The following is a 21671-nucleotide window of genomic DNA, read 5'->3' as shown; positions in this document are numbered from 1 at the left end:
CATATATCCTCCTATATCTCCTCCTATTACTCCATATATCCTCCTATATCTCCTCCTATTACTCCATATATCCTCCCTATATCTCCTCCTATTACTCCATATATCCTCCCTATATCTCCTCCTATTACTCCATATATCCTCCCTATATCTCCTCCTATTACTCCATATATCCTCCTATATCTCCTCCTATTACTCCATATATCCTCCCTATATCTCCTCCTATTACTCCATATATCCTCCCTATATCTCCTCCTATTACTCCATATATCCTCCCCTATACCTCCTCCTATTACTCCATATATCCTCCCTATATCTCCTCCTATTACTCCATATATCCTCCCTATATCTCCTCCTATTACTCCATATATCCTCCTATATCTCCTCCTATTACTCCATATATCCTCCCTATATCTCCTCCTATTACTCTATAAATCCTCCCTATATCTCCTCCTATTACTCCATATATCCTCCTATATCTCCTCCTATTACTCCATATATCCTCCCTATATCTCCTCCTATTACTCCATATATCCTCTCCTATATCTCCTCCTATTACTCCATATATCCTCCCTATATCTCCTCCTATTACTCCATATATCCTCCCCTATATCTCCACCTATTACTCCATATATCCTCCCTATATCTCATCCTATTACTCCATATATCCTCCCTATATCTCCTCCTATTACTCCATATATCCTCCCTATCTCTCATCCTATTACTCCATATATCCTCCCTATATCTCCTCCTATTACTCCATATATCTTCCCTATATCTCCTCCTATTACTCCATATATCCTCTCCTATATCTACTATTATTTCTCATAACCTATCCATATATCTTCTAATTTCTTCCAGTATTTGGCATTACTCACCATCCTTGTAGTCGGGATGACACAACTGGAGCTCTTTGCACGTTCTTCCTGGACTCTCTTTGGAGCCCACTGGCCACCTCATCTGCTCAACCTCCACTTTTAGAGATCCTAGTGTAGCGTACACTTCTTCCATACCATCAGCCATATAATCTGTGGTCCCCTCATCTGCCTGCTCTCCATCAGAGTGGCGCCGTCTCTTTCTTGTGCCTTCATATGTATCGTAGGGCAGGGGCTGAATCATTTGTGCTGGACGTCCCTATAATCGATAACATTGATGCGATTACCATTATGTTTTGGGGCAGTTCCACCGCGAAGATTATGAGCAATATCCAAATCACTTACTGCTGGTCCAGGGGGGCCTGGTGGTCCATTGTCTCCTTTCATACCCAGGGGTCCCTGAAGGAGAACATGAATAAGTATCAATTAGTCGCCTGATTCATTCTTCTACCAAGTTAAAACTATCATACTGGTGAAGGTCTGAATCCTCTACCAGTTTGACCGAAAAAGTCAATCTCTAACTTACCGGAGCACCTTTGGATCCCTTTTGCCCTGCAGATCCCTGCAAAACAAGCCAAAGGTTATACATTTGATTTTACAGAGGCCTAAGGCACTATACAACCCAACCTTCCTAGGATCTGCTTAGACTGGCATCATGGCCGCCATGTTTAATGGAAGTCACAAAGCTGTTTTGGATCCTTCTTGTGCCAGGTCTGACCAATGACTATTTTTACCCCTATGACTTCTCCATCTGAGTTCTATTTAAGATTTAACCAATAGCAAAGACAATAAAAGAGCAATTACCGAAAGGCCGCTTGGTCCGGGAGGTCCATTTATACCGGCAGGACCCACCACACCCTAGAAGAAAGAAATTACTTTAATCTCTAAAAATCTATTCATATACACTAGGTCTCTTATAATAAGGTAACACTTACTGGATCTCCCTTAGGTCCTTGGACACCTTGAATACCAGCCGGTCCTCTGTCACCTTTTTCTCCCATTTCTCCTGGAGGTCCTATTAATCCAATGAGCCCAGCGTGGCCCTGGAGTAGGGAAACAGTTACAGAGTTTTGGTTTAGATAACTCAATTTTTAATAATATATTAGGGAATTTATAGATTAAGAGTCTGGTCCATAATCTATTAGCCAGAGAGGACAGCAGCTACACAGAAAATCTATCAAGGTATATTACACAAGGTATGTGTAGTACTTTATTTCTCCTGCGGGGGTGCTGCTGGAAACTTCAACACTTGCTTCCAGATGAAGCTGAGAACAGATGATTGGTTGTGGTGCTGGCTTTCAGAACCCTGCCAACCCGATATAGAAGAACTATCCTAAGCCCAGGCCACCTGCTTATATTTTCCAGATAAACCCTTAAAGAAAAAGGGAGCGCACAAAGTAGATCTTATTTTTGCCCTCTTTACTTAGATGCCTGTATTTGTGCACATATGGACAACCTTATCATTATTTTAGCAAGCATTCTAGACCTCTGGAGTATATCACTACTTAAGAACTATACCTTACCTTATCACCTTTGTTGCCTGGATCACCTTTAAGGCCAGGAAGACCGGCCGGACCCTATTGAGACGAAAATAATTCCAATAAGGAAGCAATTCCATTATTATTATCCACATCACTTCCATATCTAGGTGCATACATATGGAATTGATTGCTATAAGGATAAAAGGAAAACAACATTTATAAAACCACTGTCCTTACCATAGGCCCAGGAGGTCCTGTTTGACCAGGTGGTCCTAATAATCCTGGTTCACCCTAGTGAGAAGAAACATGCATGGTATAAAATATATTTGCGTTATCATTGAGTCTTTCCAACAAAACTATGAAGATCCCACTCACCGCAGGTCCTGGAATACCCCTCATACCCTCCGATCCTGGCTTTCCTGGTGATCCCTGTGGCCCCACGGGTCCAGTCTTTCCCGGAAAACCTTCAGTGCCAGGCTCTCCCTAGTAAACATTTTCATTCCATTAATGGTTACACCAGTTCACCCTCCTTTTTGTAATACGTTTTTATAGTGTCTTGTTCATACCTTAGCTCCCTTTTCACCTTGTCGGCCTTCTTTACCCGCTTGTCCAACTTGACCCTTAAAAGATAAGAAAGCATGTAAATCCGGCATAGTTTAACACAAAGGTGTCAACATCGAAATGACAGATTTTGCCACTTACTCTTCTACCTGGTGGACCATTTGGTCCAGGTTCTCCTTGCGTCCCAGCTGGTCCCTGTAGTGAGTGAAGTAAGAGAATGTAAGAATTGCCTAGCTACGGATAACATTACCATCCAATGGCTCATATGGTGGAGACAGAATATGCCCTCTAACTGAGTTTCATTTGATATCTTTGTAGTCCATGTGCTTGCACTGTTGTGTTGTTGGCTTCTTTAACTGATCTGCTCCAACCCTCTGAAAATTTGCATACTTCAGCAATGTAGAGTGTGGCACAGCAGTGTGACATGTCCTATCTTTCTACGTGATACGGCGCTGTATATGCCTATGGAGAGGGGCGGTGGTGAGCTGCGGTCACTCCCTGCTCCTCTCTGCAGCGCCGATGTATGCCCGTCGTACTACGGTACGGCGGGCATGCATCGTCTGAATGTAGCCTAATAATGATGGCTCATACTTACAGGATTTCCGGCCTCTCCACCATCTCCCTTTACTCCTGGTACTCCATCAACTCCCTGTAAATAAGATCATTGTGAGTCAAAATATGCATTACTATTCATCTATACTGTACCAAGAAATTATTTGATGAACTCTTACCGGAACACCAGGTTCTCCACGAGGTCCTGGGTCTCCAGGAAAGCCAATTGCACCCTATCATGAAATATTTGCACATTTTAGACAAATATAGTGTAGAATACCAGAAAAATTACATATGTCTCTTATGTCTTACAAGTCACATGAAGAAGATATTGGGGCAGATTTACTTACCCGGTCCATTCGCGATCCAGCGGCGTGTTCTCTGCGGTGGATACGGGTCCGGCCGGGATTTATTAAGGTAGTTCCTCCGCAGTCCACCAGGTGGCGCTGCTGCGCTGAAAAGCATCTGAACGCACGGGAATTCACCGGCTGAGTGAAGGTAAGTGCAAGCTTCGCGACACATTTTCCGTTTTTAAATGCGGTGGTTTTTCCGAATACGTCGGGTTTTCGTTCGGCCACGCCCCCGATTTCCGTCGCGCGCATGCCGGCGCCGATGCGCCACAATCCGATCGTGTGCGCCAAAATCCCGGGGCAATACAGGGGAAATCGGCGCAAATCGGAAATATTCGGGTAACACGTCGGGAAAGCGCAAATCGGGCCCTTAGTAAATGACCCCCATTGAGTAAATTTGAAGCAGGTACGTAGATGGTTTTGTCAGAATTGGTAGTCTATAAAGGTCTTCATTGTATTGACCCCACCTTCTCTTATAATACCCTAACAATTACAGAATGGGGCCTTGGGGCATCTCACCATGTTGCCTTTTGGACCATCTTCTCCTGGACGTCCCTTCTTTCCAGGTGGACCAGCAGCACCTGATAATCCTGATTCTCCTTTTTCTCCAAAATCACCTTTGGCTCCCTGGAAAAATGTTAGTATTTATTGAGTCGCAACTTATAAATAAATATATGTTAAGATATTCTTCATGATTAAAAATGATGTAACAATGGCCAAAAGGACAAATTGAATTATCTGACCTAATACTTTCATCCAAGAAATTAGAGACATAGTTGGTCAGTAACAATGACAGTGGATGGTCGGACCATCCCAAAGGGAATTTCTTCCCACCCTAACTTTGATTGCATGTGCTCCCCATAAAGAAAGTGGAATCAGTCATGTCCAGACACTCTTTGACGACAAAGCATTTGGCAAATTCAATGTGCTAGGACCTTCTTTCTCTTGAATCTTTTTGTTGGATGATAATTATACATGTATGATAGAGAGCTAGTCTTAGGTGCTTTTACATGTATGGGCACCTTTTAAGCTTGACTAGTTTGGGTGAAACCAGTTGTAAAGACACCGGCCTGCTCGGATGATTACTAGATTGTGGAGTTAACAGTCAATCCTAGGAATAAATGTTACTTACTGGGGGACCTAGTTCTCCTGGTTGTCCTGGATCTCCAGCTTCTCCAGCTTCTCCCTGTAAAGGCAGGATGGATTTTTAGATAACATCACCACCAATTTACATTATACGTTCAGTATCTGTACTACCAACTCATCCTACGATCCAATATGTTCAGTTTTCAATAAATTCGTTTTTTATTGAGCAATCCAAAGTTTTGTCCAACTGTAACCCACCTTTTCTCCCACAGCTCCTGGCTGACCAACACCACCTGGATTTCCTGGAGAACCCTTAAAAATAAAACCAAAATTGTTAACCTGGCACTGATTCAGTTGAGTCTTCTCACGTAGAAATGAAAAATACTTACATCCCCACCGTTGGGTCCCATTGGACCTCTTGGACCGCCTGTTCCAGGAGGACCCTGCAATGAACAATTTATGTTAACATTTTTCTATCTCAGAAGATCAGTTTACTGATATCTTAATTTCCACCCAACGAACCATTGGTCCAACGTGTCCACTTTCTCCTTTTTCTCCTGGAGGTCCAGGCATGCCCTATAAAGAGACAATTACAATTATATGGATATTATTTACTTTATAAATCATTCATTTCTTTAAGTAACTCATAAAGCATTTCAAAACATTGATGTCTATTGTTATAATGGGAACACATCCCTATACAGTATTGATAAAGTAGTGGTTTATGGTTGTTCATGGTATGACCTTTTATGTGCTTTGTGTGTGATGGGTGTTTCACATTGTAAAGCCATGGGCCCTATCATTATGCAACAGGGTTGTATTAAATCTATTGATATTCCTTGAATATTATTTCACGATCAAAATATCTTGCTTTAAAGGCCCAGATCAGAAGAATCGGGTGTTTTATTTCAGAACTCCAACATTGGGTACAGGATTTCCACACCTTAGATGAGACCAACCAGGGCATGATCTTCTTTTTTACCATGGTAGTAACACAATCTACCTCAATTGACTATGCCAGACAATGAAAACAACCTAGGAGAAAGGACGATTAGTAGAATTTGTTGGCTTACTTGAAGACCCCTTGGTCCAGTTACACCGGGAAGTCCTCTATAACCTTCATCTCCCTTTTGTCCTTGCATTCCTGGTTGACCTCTACGCCCAGGCTCTCCATCTTGACCCTATGCAAAGCATCAATATAATCAATAAATTGGACATTTTCACAAATTTACATTTAGAGAAACAGAGAATTCGTCTGACGCATTTACTCAAGGTGGATTAGAAATGGGACAAATGCATATTTGTAAAGAGAGGATTTTGCAGTACTATACTTACGGCTTGACCAGGGTGTCCTAATGGACCTTGAATACCAATGGGTCCAGGAGGCCCCTATAAAATAGAAAGTATGGCTCGGGTTATACAATTCTTGGGTTATATTAAAATTTTTGTATTTATTGGATAACCATGATCCATGGTCCAAACTCATATGTACTTACTTTATCTCCCTTGTCACCTTTACTTCCTTTCTGTCCAGGGCCACCCATTTCTCCCTACAAATAAGGACAATTCCCAAAACATTAATGTTTACTTCTTAAAATAATAAACAAAGGTGTAAAATTTTTGAGTCCGATAATACCTTATCTCCATCATCCCCAGCTGGTCCTGCTGGCCCAGCAGGTCCTGGTGGTCCAATGCTTCCTTGAGAACCATCCTGGCCAGCTCCACCAACAGGTCCTCTCTCACCCTGTGTAGACAAACGTAATGTCAAGTTATTTATGATTTAATACTGTAATAAAAGTAATAGTAGCATTATATGGTATAGAAAGTAGTGTGAGAAAGTTCAACGGGAAATTTGCCCCCAATTCTCGAAAGGGTTTCTTACTTATTTCAAATTTGAAATTCGAGCACTTATGGACATGACGTTACCTTCTTAGTATGCTACTTACCGGATTCCCCTTCTCACCAGCAGGTCCGGGCGGTCCTTGTGACCCTGGGCGTCCTGGAAGGCCAATTCCACCGGCTGCTCCAGAAGGACCCCTCTCTCCGGCTGGACCCTATGAGTAGTTTTCAGGTAAGATTTTGAACAAGTTCAATAGTTACCGATATTTGAAAATCAGTATATATTTTTTTATATTGGTAACAAATATTGAATTTCTGTGGGTGAGACACCTACTGGAGCTCCTGCTGAACCCACAGGACCCTCTCCTCCTTTTAATCCTGGTGGACCCTAAAAGGAAGAAAGCAAACAGAATAGAGATTTCATGTAAGATACCTTCTTTTCCATTGACTACCACTTATTCCATGGTGAACTAAGCACTTTAGCCATCTTACCGCTTCGCCTGATACGCCACGGCCTCCTGGAAACCCTTGTAATCCTTGAGGACCAGCTTTGCCTGGAATTCCAGAAGGACCAGGGTCACCCTATGATAGGAAGGGATATAGGAAGATAAAAAGATCATGCAAAAACATTTAATTTATGAAAAATACAGAAATGAATGTGTTAAATGGCGTAATAGTAAATATGAACTAAAATATGACACATAGAAGGTGGAAGGTTGGAAGTGAACTTGGAAACCCTACAATCAGACATTGATGAAGGGTCCTAACAATAGGCAAAAAAGCTATTTAGAAATAAAGTCTTTAACATGTGTAATAGAGTTATACCATGCAGACCCATAATTACCTTCCAAAAAGTATTTGACCAATCAACTTTTTAATAGTTTTATAATAAAATTTGATGACAACTGAAATAAACAAATGAATCGCGAAAAAGTAGAGACCCTTATATGGCCATTCTATTCCAAATGATTTGTTCAATAATATTAACAAAATCAGCAACGCCCACACTGCTCCTGCAGGAGTGGAGATGGTTGAAATCTGCTTGATCCTTATCTCTGATTCTTACTTGGGGGAGAGCTGGGAGAACCATTGTTGGCCAACCCGATCCCACACGAGGAGTATAGATTTAAGTAGAGGAACATCTTGTGACCGGTTGTTGGTAATATATTTTAGCAGATCACAAGGTGATTTGTCTTACAAGTTTTCATGTGAAGCCTAGTTGAGCTTTTAGATGAGGACTTGTTTTTTGCATGCTGAGCGGTATGTTTGTATTCTATTTATTGTTAAATTTTTTATAAAATTAATGGTTTCTTTAGTTTTTTAATTAGTGTTAAGAGTTCAATGTGTTAAAAAAATAACTGCAACTTCATCAAAATTGTCAGGTTTTATTTTTATGTCAGCAGTGAAATAGACATCAAAATAGTTTCCAGTGGCTTATTACTATTGCAGCAAATACCAAATCTTTGCAGGTTACATAATGGGGCAGATTTACTTACCCGGTCCATTCTTGATCCAGCGGCGCCTTCTCTGTGGTGGATTCGGGTCCGGCCGGGATTCAATAAGGCAGTTCCTCCGACGACCACCAGGTGGCGCTGCTGTGCAGAAGTTCCCCGGAATGCACTGAAGTATATCGGCCTATTCCTAGTGAAGGTAAGCGCGAGCCCCGCGACACTTTTTTTTTTTTGAATGCGTCGGTTTTTCCGAATCCGTCGGGTTTTCGTTTGGCCACGCCCCCGATTTCCGTTGCGTGCATGCCAGCGCCGATGCGCCACAATCCGATCGCGTGCGCCAAAATCCCGGGGCAATTCAGGGAAAATCGGCGCAAATCGGAAATATTAGGATAACACGTCGGGAAAACGTGAATCGGGCCCTTAGTAAATGACCCCCAATGTTTTAGCTGTTGTACACAATTTAAAAAAAAAAAAAAATTCCTTGGGGCACCATATTCTTAGACCATAACTTTTTAACTCACAGAGCTGTAGGGGGGCTTGTGATTTACAGGGTGGACTGCTGTTTTTATAGTGATCGTTTTGTGGTTCATGTAAAATTTTGATAACATTTTATTCTTTTTTCAAAATATAATTTAATTTTTTGTTATTACTTTTTTGAGGTAGGCAAGTTGTCCAAAATATTTTGGAATTGCGTAATTGCTTTATTTTTTAACTTGTTTTATTCTACATGGTTTACACCATCCAGGAAACCAGAAATTTGTCTTAATATTTTATCTTTTTTTTAGATGCAGCTTTACGAATGATGTGTATTTTTCTATACATTTTATCGAGATAATACATTGGGATTTTTTTTTTCAATTTTCTAGTAAAGTGTTTATTTAATTATTATTTACTCTTCCAGAAAGCAACATTGCCCCTTCATTCGAGGCCTCGAGAATCGGATCCTAAAAGTCACAAGTTGATAGCCTCTAATAGGTGCAACCAAAATAAAATGTATTGCTTTTACGTCTTCTCCTACGTAGTTTTTTGAACTACTGGAGTCTAAAGTTTTGGATAGATTTTTTTCGAGATCCCAGGGGTCTTATTTTTGGTTTCAGTACCTTTTAACATCTGTTTACTATATGTTTGGAGATAATAAGGAGAGTATTCTCCTGCCAGTGGTGTAGTCACACTGAGGGTGTACACATTTTACTGGCTATAAAGGGATGGGAAAATCTTTCAGAGGTTATTGAATTGGAGATCATGTTTCAGTAAATTGGGATTTTGAAGAAATAACAATTTTTTTTTTGCATTAGTTGAGTTGAAATTTGTAAACTGTGGAGGCCTCACTGCTTTGGGGAATCTGTAGACCTGCACTTATTGATCATGTATACATTTATCAGAAGATAAATAAAGGGGGATTTCCAAAACTTTTATATTGATGACCAACTCATTGTTCTTGCAATTTCATTCATTTGATTTGAACTGTGCTGCAAAATAACCACCTGATGTGCTGCACATCTTTCATCGAAGATTTGAGGCCCCATAGTCATTGGGGTAAAGGGAGTCAGAGCCCCACAAATATGAAATTGTTAAAGGTTTATTTCCAAAAAAACAAGATTCTTAAATATACTAAGGATAACAAAATAACAGGGAACCTATCATCAGGAGTCCTTTTTGTGGCTCCCCCGTTTCCCCATAGAGTATAGTGTGCACATTGCCAAAGACTTTTTATAGTAAAAATGCCTTTTTCTGAAAAAAAGATAAGTTAGATAAAAGTTTACCTTTCTGTATGCAGAGCTTTCTGGGTAAATCACTTTGTCAGCATCGATTTCAAATAAAAAGAAACCTCCCATGCCCCCTTATCTCCCCCCCCCCCTCAGGATGTCATACATGTCTGCCCCTTTCCCCACTGGCCACTCCCATGGGACTAGGGACACGGGGTGAATTTTGATCTAACTTATCTTTTTTTTCAGAAAAAGAAATTTTTACTATAAAAACTCTTTTGCAATTTGCACGCTATTCTCTTTGGGGACATGGGGGTGCCAGAAAAAGAGCTCCTGATGACGGATTCCCTTTAACAAAAATACAGCAAAACACAGATATAATTCCAACCTGTCTCTATCACTCCTGGTGTTTACAATCTTGGTTGTCCGTGGTTCCAACCGTAAATCCTCTAACTATATTGGACAATTCCCTCTAGCTTATCTTGCATTGGAGGTGAAGGGGGAGGGGTAGGAGGCAAACAGCACACTACAGACAGAGGCACTTCATGGTTCAGCCGTACTTCTATCAGCGTAGAGAGGACACAGCAGCAGCTGCTCTGCAAACAAGATAAGCTCTGGATCCCCGGAGAGGGGGTGACATAGCAGTCCTGACTGTATTGACTGACTGTGTTTTATTGATTGGGTGTGGCAGCACAGTTGAGTGTGTCATTGTCTCTAATATCCATCTCATGACTCTGATCTGTCTCCTCTCTCTTCCTATGTGTCAGACACTAGTGAATGTTCAGAAGCTAAATGAAAGTGTAGATAAACCCTGTACCCTGATAATCAAAGCACATTGTCAGTACACAGCATCTCATAGCACATAGGACTCATGAAGTGTCTGCTTAGAGAGTCCCTGTCCATACAGGGACTGTCACTGACGATCACCGAGTTATAGGAGCTAAAGCAGCCATGAATCTAATTAGTAAAAGTAGTCAAAAGTCAAAAATAATATTTATTCTAAACATCACTAAGGGATTAAAATTTGAGAATTTTGTTTAATGGGCAAACCCCTTTAACCTTTCTTATCTTAGTTTACAAAACTAAAATCCTTCTCTGTAGCTCCTGCAAGGGCTCTGGGCGGGTCTTTCAGCCATAAGAGATTTCTGCTTCTCCACAGCCCCTCCCACAGGAGCTGTTTCAGGATTTTGGTTGGATATTTACAACACTCAGAGGGGAGGGGCCGTGGAACAGTTCATTGCAAAGAGCTAAAAAGTTCTTCAGGCTGAGAGACCTGCCCAGAGCACTTGCAAGAGCTACAAACCTGGATTACCCCCTGACAATGATGGACGTTTTCCATATCATGTTTCTGTTTTTTAGTCCCTACCTTCAAGAATCCAAAGCTTTTTAAATTTTCCGTGTACAGAGCTGTATGAGGTCTTATTTTCTACGTAACAAATTGTACTTCCTAGTGGTGGTATTTTAGATTCCATGCCGTGTACTGGGAAGCTGGAGAATAATTCCAAATGTGTCGAAATCGACAAAACAAACTTTTTAGTTTTTTATGGCTTGCACTCCACTCCAAGTGGATATTCATAATCGTAAGCCTATTCCATACAGCCTTGACCGAAATGTGATGTACAGTTATGTCACATCTCATTAAGGTGTTAAAAGTTCTCTTTTCCAAGTCCCTTTAAATTAATGTGATGGAATGAGAAGTAATTGTCCTAACAGGAGAATGATGAGGAGGAACTTATGATCAAGAGCTCCTTAGTGTCCATTGTATGTCCATTTTAATAAAGGTTCTACTCAACACCAAATAAAAAGTTGGTTGGCCAAAAAGACTGACTATTGTTTGATGCATTTTTTGTGTCTAAGACCAGCATGACAGATCCAATGTATCTCTAAAAAGTTGATCTACTGTCCAGGATTTTTCCAGTTGTCTTTGAGGGCAGTATGTGGGATGACATTCATACCAAACAAGGAAGCCATTTTTAAGGAAACCCACACTAGCCTAATGTATAGACCACCTGGCTATTCACCTGGTTTTGACATATGATTTTGGCATCCAAACTAGTCTGTGGCATCCTTTACTGACGAGTCAATCAGAAAGCCCAGCCTACATTTCTATAATTCTGAACTCCTTTTGTGCATTGTCTTTACCTTTGCACCTTCGCGTCCGGCAGCACCTGGCAATCCATGCTCTCCGGGAGATCCTGGTGATCCTGGGTGACCTCGTTCTCCCATAGGGCCAGTTTCACCAGATTTTCCCTAATGAGAAGTCAACTCATCAGATCCAGGACATCAGATCTTTCCAGAAAGCAATATATATATATATATATGTATATATATATATTTCCAGATGTTAAACGTACCTGTGGCCCCACAACTCCAGCTGGTCCCGGAAGTCCAGTTTTGCCTTGGAAACCCTGTTGGATAGGAGAATAAATATATCTCAATTCTGATCGTTATGCAAGTTAATCATTTCGACCCTGACCTTCTATTAATATCCAATGCCTATTTATACCTGGACCTTTATCTGAACTGAATCCTGAACCTTATGCTTTGCACATGGCATGAGGATAAGGTTCAGCAGAGGCATATCTGCGATGTCCTAAAGCAAAATCTATATTTTACCCCCCAACTAGAGAGTCTCATTTATAGGAGTGGTCCCTTTATATGAAGGAGAGATATCTTATGGGCACCTTAAGGCAGACCCCAGACACCTTCTGCATAAAGTCTCCAGAAAGAGATGAAATTCAGAAAAGTTTCCCAAATATATGAATTACTAGCAGGAGGCAGAACCATAACATTCCGTATAGTGTCGCTATCCTACTAAATTAAGCCCTCGAGACATTCCCAATCCAGACAACCATCCCTTTTACTTCCATAACCTTATCAATATATCAGAAGCAATAAAACAAAAAAACAAGACAAGATGTAAACAATTACAGATTACACAATATTTATAAACGTACCGGTTCTCCTCGCTGGCCCGCATGCCCAGGTAGACCATCTTTGCCAGGGGCACCCTGATGAGAGAGCAGTGACATCCTTTAATGTGTACAAACTGGAGAAGTCATTGATAAAACAATCAGGGAGAAAAACAACTTAAAATACTATCCCGCACAATCCCATTTTTTGATAAAATGATCAAATGGTCCTGTGTCAACACCCTCACCTGAAGGAGAGAAACTTCAAGGAAACTGGACAGGAACTTCACAGAAAGTTCCCTTTCCCTGAAGTCCCACCAACAAATAACGAACAAATATTAGATTTTGCCAATTGATTTATGGTCTCTCATTGAGTTATCAACTATCTTGGTCAAACGATCAAGACATGAGTGGTAAATGGAAGAGTCAGGAGACGAGTTGCATTGGCATACCTCCCTGAGAACAAAAAAGACTAGGCACTTCTATCTCCTGACACTTGATGTTGGTCTTTAGTCAGGAGAAAAACTTACACATTAGATGGTCGGCTAGTCCCACCAAAACTGGCGGATTTGGCCGATACACATACTCATACCAATACTCATATGCATGACAAGCTTCATAGATAACAGTCCTAAATCAGAGACGACCAACTACATTACAGATCTCAAGAGACAAATAAATTATTGTTCGCCAAACCTCCTCATCGCCATCCCTACTTACATTAGGTCCTTTAGGTCCTGCAAATCCGACAGGTCCTGGAGGTCCAAGTGGTCCCTACGATTATAATACAAAAACATATGATTTTGTAAGATGTCTTCAGACTGACATTAAGATAATACAAAGTGGTTGTGTATGAGATGGAGGAGAACTTATGTTTTCTATGTAGGGATTAGTAAATAATGGGGATGCAGAAGTTGCCAGAAGAATTCCAGAATTCTAAAAATGTTTTTGTGAATAAATATTATTGGGGATAATATTTCCGAAGTGCAGTGCAGTCAATGAATGACTTGTGTTCTAAAGTCCGTTAACATTTTTTATGGAGCCCAAAATATTCAAAACAAGGGCTATTCAATGTATAATCAACAGGGTTACAACATATTAAAGGATATGAGATCTGATCCAACTAATATAATCCAAAAGACATCCCGAGAGACCAAGACTCACCTTCTCACCAGGGGCTCCTGCAACACCGTCATGGCCAGCATCCCCCTGAAAAACAGAGGACAAACTCAATGTCTGTCTACAAGACACCTACTGTAGTGATCTGCTTTGGTCCATGTAGAAGATATAAACACCATTTGAGGGCTCCAATACAATATTATCATCAGGGGTGGATTATGACTGCCATGGGCCCTGGGCTGTATGGATGTTATAGGCTGTACAAGTCCAAAATTCACTTCCTACATATGGTACTAGAATTAAACTTCTTGGAGAATGGAGGTTTCAGGACCTTTGGAGCACCTTCAAAGGAACTAAAATGGCTCTTGTCTACATGTGTATTTTGAGCTGGAACAGATATACAAGGATTTCATGGGTGAAGGTCCTCAACAGTATAAAATTTGGTGGGGGGTTTGGGTGCCCATGGGCCCTCAGAAGGCTTGGGTCCCAGGCTACCGCCTCAAACCACCTCTATTATAATCCACTACTGATTATTATCTGTTAATGAAGTTTATTTTTGCACTGTAGCTGGAAGAACACATACCTTCAGACCTGGTTTTCCGGTAGGCCCTCGTTGACCTCTTTCACCTCTGACACCCTAAAGAAACAGCCCAGAAATTCATCATTCAAGAGTTTTGACTTTTGAGTTCTCTCCTTCTGCTTATCCCCAATGTTTACATGTACAACTAGTTAGTCAAAAAGGAAAACCCTTCAATGTAAGGATACACTCTTTACATGTTAGGCTCTTACCGCAGGTCCACGCTGTCCGGCTTGCCCAGGTTGTCCACCTCTTCCCTAAATGGAGAACAAGCAATAGTAACACTGCATTTGTTTTATCAACAGGTATATCACCAACCAGATTTGTGATTTTTCCTTCAGATCACTGACCCATCAAAATTATTATCCTGCAGGAACCAGTCATTAGAAATGCACTGACCAAATGCCTTAAGGAGGACCTTTCAGTTTCTCCATCAACTTCAACACTTTCATTGGTGCCACTCTACTAACTAGCTAGTCAAGAGTTCTTAGGCACTCGAAACGCGTTTATGTTATGTCCTTCTTGACCACTTGATGTTCTGATCCCCTAGAAAACGTTTTTTTGCTCTGTTAGGACCTGGGTGGCTTGTTTCATTACTCACTGCTCACTACTTTCTAGTAGATGGTGTAAGGCTGTCTTATCTAGGCCCAGGGCCACCCATTTGACAGTAGATTATATATTTAGCATATTGGATGTTGAAACTAAATCCTTAATGTGGGGGATAGAGAAAATATTCCAACTGTGCCAGAATCGGTAGAGTGGAACCTATTAAAAGAATAGTTGGAGGTGGTAAAAAGTCTTAAGCTGAAATGCCAATGATGGCCAATGAAGCCATGATTTAGGGCTCTTTTCTCGAGGTTAAGAGCTAACAATGCTTACAAATCTGAGCACTGGTAATTGGTTTACAGAAGGAATGTGCAAGATAATGTAAGCCTTACACATGCTAAGCCCTAATCTATTTTTACCTAATGCTAAAAATAAAGTATTTTTACCTAATGCTAAACTTCACTACACTTATCTAACTAATATGCTAATTATCGCCAGAGGCTACTGGGGCGTGGATTAACTTCTCCAGGTACTGGGAGAAATAGCTAATCCATGCCCCAGTAGCCTCTGCCGACAATTAGCATATTAGCTAGTTAAAGTTTAGTTGAGGAAGTATTTTTGGATTAGATAAAAGCATGTTACTAGCCGCATACCATCAGATGTAGCTTAATAGGTAGATTTATGATGGTAGGTTTCCTTTAAGCTGCAATGCCTAAAATGCACTAGAATACGCCTGCAGTGTATTTTAATCTTCAGGAGTCAACCTTTTACAAAGGCATAAAGTACAGAAGTTTTCATTGTTGGGGGTCTTGGTGCTAAGACCTTAACTGAGCTGGAACTGCAGGACCAACAGATGACCACTTGTTATCCATTCTCTCTTATTATTGTAATCTCACCCTTAGGCCTCATTCACACGGCCGTTAGGGAAAGTATACACGACCGGCGTATATATGTCGGATATGCGTCCCCCATAGGCCGGCAATGGGCGCACAGCGCTGTATGAAGCAGTACCGTTCCGTAGCTGGGATAAAGATAGGACATGTCCTATCTTTCCCTGGAATACGGCGCCATGCCCCATGTTTCTCTATGGAGAGGGGCAGGGGTGAGCGGCGCCCATCCCCTCCTCCTCTCCCCAGTGCTGACGTGTGCCCGTCGTGCTACGGTACTACGGGCACACGTGTGTGTGAATTTAGCTTTACCTCTATTTTTGGTTCTAGATATTTCATTTATTATTTTTAGCTTACCCTCTTGCCTTTTTCGCCAGCCAGACCAAGTGGACCAACAAATCCTGTAGACCCCTGTAAGAAGAAGTTACTAAATTTTACACATGTAGAGCTAAATAAAGAGAAATCCAGAGAATACATGATTGCCTTACATCCTCCCAAGCAGGAGACCTCAACTCTAGTCAGCCGTAAGGCATCCTAAGCACTGACCACCCATTATGAACTTCAAATATTCCAACAAGGCATATGGAGAGGGTTTATCCTATTGGGATGATGTCTTTATTCCATCATCTTATTAAAAAAAGTTGGCAAGGGTGGTGATGTTCTTTAATGGATAGTTTGGATTTAAGCATGGATGGAAATAGAAATACAAGTCATAGAGGTGCCAATGAATTAGAGGTATTTGGCTCTTGGTTGTTATTGGTGTAACCATGGCATTTAACAAGAAACCTATGGTTATTATACAGTTGTGTAGAGGTTGTCACTACAGTTCCTTAAATGAGTGGTGACCATTATTCATAGAACCCATTCTCTTACCTTTGGTCCTTGTCGTCCAGGATATCCGGGAAGACCTGGAACTCCAAGTTTCCCCTGAGAAATAAAACATAGAAGAACATCAAGGTACTAGAACAGTGATGGCGAACCTATGGCACGCGTACCTTCTCCCCAGTCTCATCAATGATACCTACCCCTGCCGGGTCCCAGCACTCTGTTGACCGCTCGACCCCGGCTACCGCTGCCTGCTCGTTCGCGCTTGGCCCACCCTGCTGCCTGCAGAGTCGCGGGGTCCCGATGCCTGCTTGTCCCCGCCCTGCTGCCTGCAGAGTCGCGGGGTCCTGATGCCTGCGGGGTCCCGGTGCCCGCTGCCTGCGGGGTCCCGGTGCCCGCTGCCTGCGGGGTCCCGGTGCCTGATGCCTGCGGGGTCCCGGTGCCCCATGCCTCCTGCCTGCTCCTGTGCTCCGACGTCACTGCTCCTGTGCTCCGAGTCGCGGGGTCCTGATGCCTGCGGGGTCCCGGTGCCCGCTGCCGGCGGGGTCCCGGTGCCCGCTGCCTGCGGGGTCCCGGTGCCCGCTGCCTGCGGGGTCCCGGTGTCCGCTGCCTGCGGGGTCCCGGTGCCCGCTGCCTGCGGGGTCCCGGTGCCCGCTCCCTGCAGGGTCCCGGTGCCCGCTGCCTGCGGGGTCCCGGTGCCCGATGCCTGCGGGGTCCCGGTGCCTGACGTTTCCGCGGCTGCTGCACTTAGTAAGGCCCTCTATGTGTGTGTAGTGGAGTGGAGTGTGTGCTGTGTGAGTGTAGTGGAGTGGAGTGTGTGCTGTGTGAGAGTAGTGGAGTGGAGTGTGTGCTATGTGAGTGGAGTGGAGTGTGTGCTATGTGAGTGGAGTGGAGTGTGTGCTGTGTGAGTGTAGTGGAGTGGAGTGTGTGCTGTGTGAGTGTAGTGGAGTGTGCGCAGTGTGAGTGGAGTGTGAGCGGAGTGGAGTGTGCGCAGTGTGAGCAGAGTGGAGTGTGAGTGGAGTGTGTGCAGTGTGAGTGGAGTGGAGTGTGCGCAGTGTGAGTGGAGTGTGAGCGGAGTGGAGTGTGCGCAGTGTGAGCAGAGTGGAGTGTAAGTGGAGTGGAGTGGAGTGTGCGCTGTGTGAGTGGAGTGTGCGCAGTGTGAGCAGAGTGGAGTGGAGTGTGTGCGCAGTGTGAGTGGAGTGTGAGCGGAGTGGAGTGTGCGCAGTGTGAGCGGAGTGGAGTGTGAGTGGAGTGTGCGCTGTGTGAGTGGAGTGTGCGCAGTGTGAGTGGAGTGTGCGCAGTGTGAGTGGAGTGCTGTGAGTGGAGTGGAGTGTGAGCGGAGTGGAGTGTGCGCAGTGTGAGCGGAGTGGAGTGTGAGTGGAGTGGAGTGTGCGCAGTGTGAGTGGAGTGTGCGCAGTGTGAGTGGAGTGCTGTGTGTGCAGTGTGAGCGTAGTGTGCGCGGCGTATTACCAAAATGTTCATACTCCTCCTCGGGTAAAAATACTCCTCAAAAATGGTGAGAGGAGTATTATTACCCTTCTGGAAAAATGTTAGTGCGACCTCTGATAATGGTCTTTTATGCTATTTATGTGGTTGTAATGGTGGCCTCATGATGTCACAGTGTTATTTGTCTCATGTATAGTGGTATTGTGGCGCTATTGGACTAAACTGCTGTGTTGGCACCTTGCACTAGAAAAGTCGCCTTTGGTTTGCAGTTTGGGCACTCGGTCTCTTAAAGGTTCGCCATCACTGTACTAGAAGAATTGTGTGTTTGAAAGAGATGCAGTTGAGGAAAATTTGGTGGTCTACACTCTACCAAATATCCTGTTGTTGTAAAGAGACATTTTGCAAGTATGAGATGTAAAATACAAGCAGTTTTACCGCATCTGGAGATTCACAGGTTTCAGTTCTTGTCTAAAAACTCAATGAATACTATGCAAATTTTGTAAATAAACCAACCTTCTCTCCAGGAATTCCAGAAGCCCCTAGTTCTCCTAAAGGTCCAGATTGTCCCTTTGGTCCTTCAGGACCATCTTCTCCACGTCCTCCTGTAGCTCCAGGGTCGCCCTAGAATGATAGAAGTGGTAGTGTATTGACTGTTTACATTTGTAGAATCCAAAAATGAGCCTTGATGGTTTTTCACCCAATATATTGTCTGTATTGACCCAAATATAAGATGTATCCATCTGATTGATGGAGCTTGTGCATGTATAGATAGGTTTGAGTTACCCATATATAGAACAAGGAGAATAATAATGTCCAGTCTGACTCTTCGAGGGCCTTTTGTATCACATCAAATTGATGTCTTTATGGACAACCTCCTATAGACCCACACAATGCCAACTGTTGACAACCATTTATTGGTCTTACCCTGTCTCCTTTGATTCCCATGTCTCCTTTTGATCCTGGAAATCCATCTTCTCCCTGAAAAATAATGAAAAAGAGTTTTTAATTGGACCCCTCTTGAGTCGGGACTCCAAACTTTTTAGTCTTAAAGTATTTGTCACTCTTCCATCGTCTACCCAACTCGACGTACTCTATTTTTACCCACTTACCTTTTCACCTTTGCTTCCTTTTGGCCCCCTTACACCAAAGGCTCCCTAAAATAAAACAAATTCAGTGATATTTTCTAAAAAAAAAATAAAAGTTCTTGTTGAAAATAGATCTTAACGATAAAGAAATCGTTATCACTACATACCTATTAGCAATGCTACATAACCAAGCCTTACTAAGCAACATGTACAGTGCCTCACGTGACGTCAACATATAGAGATGGCCAACAATTTCAAAATCTCTTGGCCTGTTAAAGACCCCTAATTCCTTGATCTCACAATATGTATTGACTACAGCCTCCATGACATCAAAGGCTAATGGTAGGAATTCTTCGACGTATGTGCATTTTTATGTGCCACTGTTTCACTCAAGGATTAGCCCAAATCCCTATCAAAAATTGGGTCTCCAACAATCCTGTGTTTTTTAGGCACCACCCAACTAGCTGGTTCTTTTGGAAACCAACTTAATTAGTGGAGAACACCATACATAAGCCATTGAGACAATGAACATTTTAGTAATTCTAAAAAGCATATGATATTATAATTGTATATACAACACTAACAACATATTCCTACCTTTACACCACGGGTTCCAGGATATCCAATAGGACCAGGAGATCCTGTAGGGCCCTAATACAAAAAAATTTAAATTCTGAGTATTAAATGCAAACAGACCCCATGTTTTAAGGTCTACTATTCCATAAAATTTTGTCAAAATTCTTTGGTAAAGTATGCTTAGTCCTCTACATTTTCTTATCTTTTTGCCAAGAGCACCCAACCTTATCTCATTGATGGTTCTGCAGGCAAAAAAATGAAAGGTCTCTAGATATCTGCAGATGATCTCTTCTCATTCGGTGCTTCCACCATGGTACAGTTAAAGATTTGTCAGAATCGTGAGGCCCGATGGATTGAAGCTACTTGCTCATGGTAGCTTAGAACATCACAAGGAATGTTTCAACCATGGCTATATATTCATAACAATTACAGGCAGTCCCCGGGTTACATACAAGATAGGGTCTGGAGGTTTGTTCTTAAGTTGAATTTGTATGTAAGTCGAAACTGTATATTTTATAATGGAAGTTCTAGACAATTTTTTTTCTTTTGCCCCAGTGACAATTGGAGTTTCAAAATTTTTGGTGTAATTGGACCAAGAATTATCAATAAAGCTTCATTACAGACATCTTACAGCTGATCATTGCAGTCTGGGACTATAGTAACATCCAGAGACTCCACCAGAGGTCACAGTGGGCAGAGGGGTCCGTCTGTAATTATGGGTTGTCTGTAAGTCGGGTGTCTTTAAGTAGGGGACCGCCTGTACTAGAGATCTTCAACAACCCTAAGCTACTAAATTTAATAGTTTGAGCATCAATGCAACACAATCTAATAAAATAAGATGCATGTGGTCTGAACATGTGGAGAAACATGGACTTCATTGATGGTCTACACGTGGCACCTCTTAGTTGCAGTATGTTGGAGTAATATTCTTAATGTAGCATATATAGAAGCATGTTAAGATGTATTATCTCTTACAGGTTGATATGTTTTTTTGGTGAAATTTGTTGCATTTTTATGTAATTTTATACAATCACTCACCTGAATGCCCTTCTCTCCAGCAGGTCCTTCTCTACCGGGATGTCCCTGAAAAGATCAGATCACAACCATTAGACATCGTTGGAGAGAAAAGGTATGGGTCTTCAAAAGTGTAAGGATAAAGGAGTGGTGGATTAAGGGACAATTAGTAATCAAAGAGATAATATTTTTGGATCTACTTTTTTTCTGGATCAACACAACATAAGCTACCATTAGTACCAGAGATTGAACTTTATTCGCCTAAAATGCTACCACAGCTACATGGTTTAGCCCATAGCAGGATTTTTGGACCTAGTATATCATTTTCGGATCTTGCTGATGATGAATGATGTATTTATGGCACTTGGCAAAAGGTTGATTCCTTTACTCTGGTTATTAAAATATCCATATGACATAATCATGGGTGTTCTCCTTCGCCTCTTCCAAAGTTAATTCCTAGACATGGGAACCATGTCTCAATAACATTTTTAGGCCCAGTCATCATGGCACTTCTATTCCCAGATCATTATGAAATGCAAAATGTTTTACTCATAACACTGAAGCCAAAGTTCCTTCAAGTCATAGGACTGAAATGTCTACGTTGATGCTTTTTCATTGTGGTGAAGTTATCTTAGATAGGCCTATTTACACTATCATGACTCAGTGATTTTGGGTTACATTAGGCTAGGAAAGACAGTATGTGGTTGATGAGATGTTTTACAATACAAGAAAATAGCACCAGAGACGATTATACTAATGGTTGGCCTTCTTGCTTGAGCTAAAAAG

At 42.0% G+C, this 21671-nt stretch overlaps 2 protein-coding genes across 5 annotated transcripts in view; one reads left to right on the top strand and one right to left on the bottom strand.

Annotated features, from left to right (window-relative positions):
* RDH8 (retinol dehydrogenase 8) overlaps nt 1–21671 on the top strand; it is a 192369-nt gene that overhangs the window by 16566 nt on the left and 154132 nt on the right. Inside the window, exons 2-3 of one of the 2 annotated variants that reach the window (XM_072149458.1) lie at nt 6869–6973; nt 20933–21000. The gene's annotated coding sequence lies outside the window, so the exon portion shown is untranslated. Of the gene's footprint in view, nt 1–6868; nt 6974–20929; nt 21001–21671 lie in introns of both variants that reach the window. The other variant, XM_072149457.1, reaches the window with a different exon arrangement.
* Nucleotides 1–21671, bottom strand: part of COL5A3 (collagen type V alpha 3 chain) — a 111340-nt gene that overhangs the window by 5479 nt on the left and 84190 nt on the right. For all 3 annotated transcript variants that reach the window (XM_072149452.1, XM_072149453.1, XM_072149454.1), the window contains 38 exons: nt 20910–20954; nt 19893–19946; nt 19320–19364; nt 19135–19188; nt 18724–18831; nt 16813–16866; nt 16297–16350; nt 14719–14763; nt 14513–14566; nt 13975–14019; nt 13531–13584; nt 12856–12909; nt 12253–12306; nt 12041–12148; nt 7234–7323; nt 7076–7129; nt 6849–6956; nt 6539–6646; nt 6399–6452; nt 6238–6291; nt 5976–6083; nt 5425–5478; nt 5292–5345; nt 5161–5214; nt 4949–5002; nt 4336–4443; nt 3646–3699; nt 3510–3563; nt 3056–3109; nt 2920–2973; nt 2729–2836; nt 2591–2644; nt 2396–2449; nt 1808–1915; nt 1677–1730; nt 1399–1434; nt 1218–1271; nt 876–1131 (listed from right to left, as the gene is read on the bottom strand). In XM_072149452.1, coding sequence (XP_072005553.1) covers nt 876–1131; nt 1218–1271; nt 1399–1434; nt 1677–1730; nt 1808–1915; nt 2396–2449; nt 2591–2644; nt 2729–2836; nt 2920–2973; nt 3056–3109; nt 3510–3563; nt 3646–3699; nt 4336–4443; nt 4949–5002; nt 5161–5214; nt 5292–5345; nt 5425–5478; nt 5976–6083; nt 6238–6291; nt 6399–6452; nt 6539–6646; nt 6849–6956; nt 7076–7129; nt 7234–7323; nt 12041–12148; nt 12253–12306; nt 12856–12909; nt 13531–13584; nt 13975–14019; nt 14513–14566; nt 14719–14763; nt 16297–16350; nt 16813–16866; nt 18724–18831; nt 19135–19188; nt 19320–19364; nt 19893–19946; nt 20910–20954 — 2668 coding nt within the window. The remainder of the gene's footprint in view (nt 1–875; nt 1132–1217; nt 1272–1398; nt 1435–1676; nt 1731–1807; nt 1916–2395; nt 2450–2590; nt 2645–2728; nt 2837–2919; nt 2974–3055; nt 3110–3509; nt 3564–3645; nt 3700–4335; nt 4444–4948; nt 5003–5160; nt 5215–5291; nt 5346–5424; nt 5479–5975; nt 6084–6237; nt 6292–6398; nt 6453–6538; nt 6647–6848; nt 6957–7075; nt 7130–7233; nt 7324–12040; nt 12149–12252; nt 12307–12855; nt 12910–13530; nt 13585–13974; nt 14020–14512; nt 14567–14718; nt 14764–16296; nt 16351–16812; nt 16867–18723; nt 18832–19134; nt 19189–19319; nt 19365–19892; nt 19947–20909; nt 20955–21671) is intronic.

This window comes from Engystomops pustulosus, chromosome 4, assembly GCF_040894005.1.
Source record: "Engystomops pustulosus chromosome 4, aEngPut4.maternal, whole genome shotgun sequence".
Taxonomy (NCBI): domain Eukaryota; kingdom Metazoa; phylum Chordata; class Amphibia; order Anura; family Leptodactylidae; genus Engystomops; species Engystomops pustulosus.
Note: the sequence above shows the minus strand (reverse complement) of the source record. Positions and strands in the feature narration are given on the sequence as shown.